This window comes from Malurus melanocephalus, unplaced genomic scaffold (genome assembly GCF_030028575.1).
Source record: "Malurus melanocephalus ecotype Western Australia unplaced genomic scaffold, MMel_1.1 scaffold_370, whole genome shotgun sequence".
In the NCBI taxonomy this organism is placed as follows: domain Eukaryota; kingdom Metazoa; phylum Chordata; class Aves; order Passeriformes; family Maluridae; genus Malurus; species Malurus melanocephalus.
Genome location: NW_026623602.1, coordinates 91,480 through 96,610, shown reverse-complemented (window position 1 = coordinate 96,610; position 5,131 = coordinate 91,480). Strand labels below are relative to the sequence as shown.

The 5,131-nt window shown below is 42.8% G+C and overlaps 1 protein-coding gene across 1 annotated transcript; it reads left to right on the top strand.

Moving 5' to 3' along the window:
* The first annotated feature begins 2,421 nt into the window (after positions 1–2,421).
* On the top strand, positions 2,422–4,842 carry FOXI1 (forkhead box I1). Its single transcript, XM_057378684.1, has 2 exons — positions 2,422–2,995; positions 3,991–4,842. The coding sequence occupies exons 1-2, from the start codon at positions 2,422–2,424 to the stop codon at positions 4,542–4,544; spliced, it is 1,128 nt and encodes a 375-aa protein (XP_057234667.1). The 3' UTR covers positions 4,545–4,842.
* The last annotated feature ends 289 nt before the right edge of the window (positions 4,843–5,131 follow it).

Here is a 5,131-nt window from a genome sequence, read left to right as displayed (position 1 = left end):
TCCACATCCCCAGGCAGCGGCACAGCACAGCTCAGGCTCACCCTGCTCAAATGCACTGCACCAGAACTTCATCAAAGTCACCTGCAGAGGAAATTTTACCACCTCTATCAGTCTCTGGCTGCAGAACTAATKTTTTTATTCCCTTTGTAAAGCTGGAATATTTTCAAAGCCGGTATTCACTCAGCACCCACTTGAGTGTATTTTTATTGTAACTGTGCATGCAGAGCACCTCAGGGAATAAGTATTTAGATGTCACTCATCAAAGTCCATGATGCAGTTAACTGAATTTTCTCTTCTTGGAATAAATTGACAAGTTTTTCTTGTTTTGAAAGGGTTTTTTCTTGGCAAAATCTAATTTGTTAGGCCGGTAAAAAATGTATATTTACTTTTCTCACTATATTCTGGATCTTTAATTAATTGTAAATGTGGTTTTACTCACATGAGTGTTTCTCAAAGGTTTTGTTCTACTGACTCTTCTGTAAATAAAGGGGGGTGGGGTTAGTAGGAATATTTGTACCAGTATTTGCAGGACTACACATATAATTTTAAAGTATATATATATATGTTAGTAAGTTAGGAAGCTGTAGGAAATGCTCAAATAGTATTTTGCATGTTTTTAACTCAGATTCTTATGGTGAAAAAAATTGTTTCATGTGGGTTTCTTGAGGAGGGAGGCACTTACATTATTAGCTYATAAAAATCAAAAATGTTTTTTCTTTTTTTTTGTCCAAGTCACCTTTTGTGCAGCAGTTGCCACTTAGAAATTAAGCCAGTCCCACTATATTCCACTTAACTGTTGTCTGTTAAATGTGTGTCTCTGCACAGGTTATTTAGCATTTACATACTCGGAGCTCCCAGCCATTCAAATTAAAGTAGCAGCTTGTTTGTTGTGGTACAAGTGATTTTCTGTGCACTGAAAGCATGTATTTTTAAAGTAACAGCTGTAGAGTTGTGTTTTTGAGCTGGCAAATTGGCTTGCTTTGTCATTGTGTACTCAATATTTCAGCAGTATTTCCAGAAGAATTTTTTGTCAGACCTTTCAAAGCAACAACATGGGCATGACATTGGTGAATCACTGATTCTTGAGGAGTGGGGAGTCTTGGTGGTTGTGCTGAAGCACAGAAGATTAAGATAAATGTGTGACAAAGCAAAAAGTTCTTTGGTAGAGCCAGGAATTCAAATCCAGGGATCAAAAGTGGTGTTTCTGCAGGTATTATAGGAYGAGAGCTATCTGGAAGGCCCTGTCATACCTGGACCTTCTTTATTGCATGGGTATTAAGGCAGAGGTAAGTTTTACATGATGTATGYGCCTTAAATATGCAAATATCACTATGAAGGGAACTGCAACTCTGTTCTAACTCCAGTGCAGCTGTTCATGCAGTGAAGAGCAGCCATTCCGAGACAGAGGCGGTGAGATTGCAGCTTTGCACTTTCCTCCAAATGTGCACGATGCCATGAAAGGCACTAAGGATTTTTCCAAATGAYAAAAGAGCTAGAGGTTTTTCCTTATTACTTAATTTTAAGGAATCAAATCTTGTCAGTAYAGATACACATGAAGTTACTGGAACCTGGCTAAAAAGAGCTGTGCCAAACACTGTCGCTGCTTTCCTGTTTGGAAATTGTGCTGAGAAGTTTTACGAGCTCTCTGCACCAATCCTGCAKCAAAGAGGAAAGAGTAAATAATTATTTCCCATCTCAGTTCACCAATTTAAGCTCTAAAGAAAGGTTTGATTATTAAGCTTGAATTTTTTTTTGTCACAAGATTAATCCTTACTTTAGGGAGTTAATTCCATTTATATCAGTAAGATTATTCACGTGAATAACCGGCTACAGAATTTGCCTGTAGTACTGTGATTGCCTAGGGGGAAGTGCAAGCAAGTCTGCAATTAAAGTTACAAAAGCAAAAGGCTTGACCTTTTCTCTTTTCTTTTTTCTTTTCTTTAAGTATATATCTCTGTTTCACTGTTTCACTGACTAGTGACAATGGCTTCTGCATGCTGAGATGTTACTAACAGTGGCACAAAATGACTTTTCTTAATAAGAAAAAGATCCTAAATKCTAAAGCTTCACCGTGAAAGGTAGAAAGAGGAGGATCTCTGAGCTTTAACCTCAAGATGCCTTAGGCTTTCTTTATGTGCATCACATTAGTGGAAAATTCCTTCATTCATTTAAGAAGACAAACAGTTGTAACTTTCACGTTTGGTTTTTGTGACATCAATGACTGACTGGGACTGCCAGCATTCCAAAAAGGATATCGTCCTCATCTGCAGCCACTCAGGGCTGTGGGGTGGAGCCTGCAGCACAGGCTGAAACATTTACAGGTGCATAAGTACCTAGGGAAGGGCACAGGTGATGCACCTGTCCCAGGAAAGGAGCACGAGCACAGGTGTGTCACAACCTGCCAGCTGCCTGGCTTAGAGCATGAGCTTCTTTGACCCACAAACGCACTCCCCGCCACGCTGCAGCCCACAATTCCCAAATATCGGCCAAGAACCTCCTGAGATGAATATCTACTACGAGAACTTTTTCCATCCACAGAACATCCCCAGCCCACAGCGACCGAGCACCTTTGAGACGACGGATTACAACGCCACTCCCAACCCTTACCTCTGGCTAAAYGGACCTTCCATCACCCCACCACCGTATCTGCCAGGATCCAACACCAGCCCCTTCATTCCTCAGTCGTACGGGATGCAGAGGCAGCTCCTGCCTAACATGCACRGCTTGGGAGGAACTGACCTCGGCTGGCTTCCCCTCCCATCCCAAGAGGAGCTCATGAAGCTGGTGAGACCCCCTTACTCCTACTCTGCCCTCATTGCCATGGCCATCCACGGGGCACCTGACAAGAGGCTGACRCTGAGCCAGATCTACCAATACGTGGCTGACAACTTCCCCTTCTACAACAAAAGCAAAGCTGGCTGGCAGAATTCCATACGGCACAACTTGTCTCTCAACGACTGCTTCAAGAAGGTGCCTCGAGATGAAGATGATCCAGGTATTATTCTCTCCCCCTTTTCCCCCACCTCTAATCAAAGTTGATTAATTTAAAAATACCTAGTGCACTGTAAAGAGACATAGCCCAGATAYAGGACATAGACACAGTAGCACTTTGACCTCAAAAGGCAGGACTAGAAAGTGACTGTGCATAGCTGAGGTGTGAATCAGGGCTCCTGTGACATCTCTGGAGGGAAGGGAATTCTGTCCTGCTCTGGGTCTTCCTAAGAATGGATCAATGAACTGAGCATGAAGCTCAGCATGCACAGGAACATTTAACTGGGCAAGGCACACTCAAGAGCTATTTAGTGTAATGCATGACTTGTGTCAAACTTACCTGGGAATTAAAGGGGAGGGGATTCATCAAAGAAGTCCAATAGCTTTAGAGAGTCAGCATTCATTCTCAAGAGGAGAACAGGCTGCTTTTATTTTKTTTGTTTCAAGTAGTGTTTTGCTTGGAATCACACCTCTGCCATTACCAGCCCCTTGGCTGGTAGGCTGTCAGATATTTCTTTATTCATTGTTTTCTATCAAYAGCTGTTAAGAATCATTGAGAACATTTAAAACTCATTCAAATTATTCTGCAACAGAGGGCAAAAAATCTGGTTCTATCTTGTTAGAAACTACTGAATCTGGAGGAGCAGGCCAGTATGGGATTTGATTACTCGCTGCTATAAATTCAGAAGACTGRCTATATATTGAGAATCTCCTTCCCTCACCAAGAAAACAAAACAAAAAAGCCYTCCCAGTRACTGCACTTGTAATTTTGCCTGTGTTAAGAGKCAGGGCTAAAGAGTAGAGCCCAAAATTTCAAATTTTTTTTCTCAGAATTCAACAAACTTCTACTTTTGAGTGACTAAAAATACRTGTTTTTTGCTCATGCAATTGTTCTGTTTCTGTGAAATGAGAAAAGCATTGTAAAGCCCTAAATGACTGCTCTTTCTGGTTTGTTAGCTTATTTTTAAGCTAAAAGCGTGGGTTTGTTTCCTTTGACAGGAAAAGGGAATTACTGGACTCTGGACCCGAACTGTGAAAAGATGTTTGACAATGGAAACTTTCGCAGGAAGAGAAAGAGGAAGTCTGACATTGAGGCCAGTGCTGCSACTCTCGCATCTGAGAAATCAGAGGACAGTACCCTGACTGGCAGYCCCAAAGCCATAGAGCATCAGGATATCTTGGAAAACTCCTCACCTGGGACCGACAATTCRCCTGAGAAAGAGTCTCCTCCCCCCTCTTCCAGCAGCCCGTGCCTCAGTAACTTCCTCTCCAGCATGACTGCCTAYGTCCACGGCTCCAACTCGGGGAGCCGCTCCGGGCCCGTAGGACTCAGCTCTGAACCCATTGACAAAATGGGACAGAATGTGGTAGGCTTCAATTCCTACTCCCCACTCTCCAGCATCCCCAGCCATGGTGTGGGAGAGTGGTCCAATTCCATGCCCTCCGCTCACCTTGGCCACAGCAATTCGGTGCTCAACCAGTTTAACACTCATTTTTACAGCAGTCTCAGCACAAACAACACACTGTACTCCAGRGAAGGGACAGAGGTTTAAATGGAGGATTCTAGTACACTAAAGTATAGTTATTTATGAGAGGAAATTATCTGTGGGCAGGTGATTAGCATAGCCTGTTGTGTGTAGGACCASACTGCATCCTCCTTCTGACAGCCACAAACTTGTTACCCACTATTCTGAAATCACAGACACTCCACACTCGGCAGCTCCACACTGAAAAATCACGGATCATAAAAGCAAGAATAGGGAAAAGTTCTCCTCAGACACTGTTTGTATTKCTGCCAACCAGGGTCCTCTTCAGAAGTCCTTGAGAAGTTAGTTTGCCTTAGGCAGGAATCATTTTCTGGCATGGCACTAACATTGCTSTGCTTTTTAAAGTGGTAATAGAAAGGTGGTTGTATCTTCAAATATTCTGTCTTCAGGTATAGGCTGCCTGTACTAAATGTTCAGCAAGTTCTTATTTGGCCAAAGCTTTCTTAACACTCCATAAGAAAAGCTCCTGTTTAGTGAATAACAACCAGCACTTGAATGGTGAGCGCTGTCTTTGGCTTCCTCTCGCACCAGTGCAGACTTTGTCTAAAGTCTGAGCCCCTTCCATTCCCAGAGGAAATGTAGCTGTGCAGCAA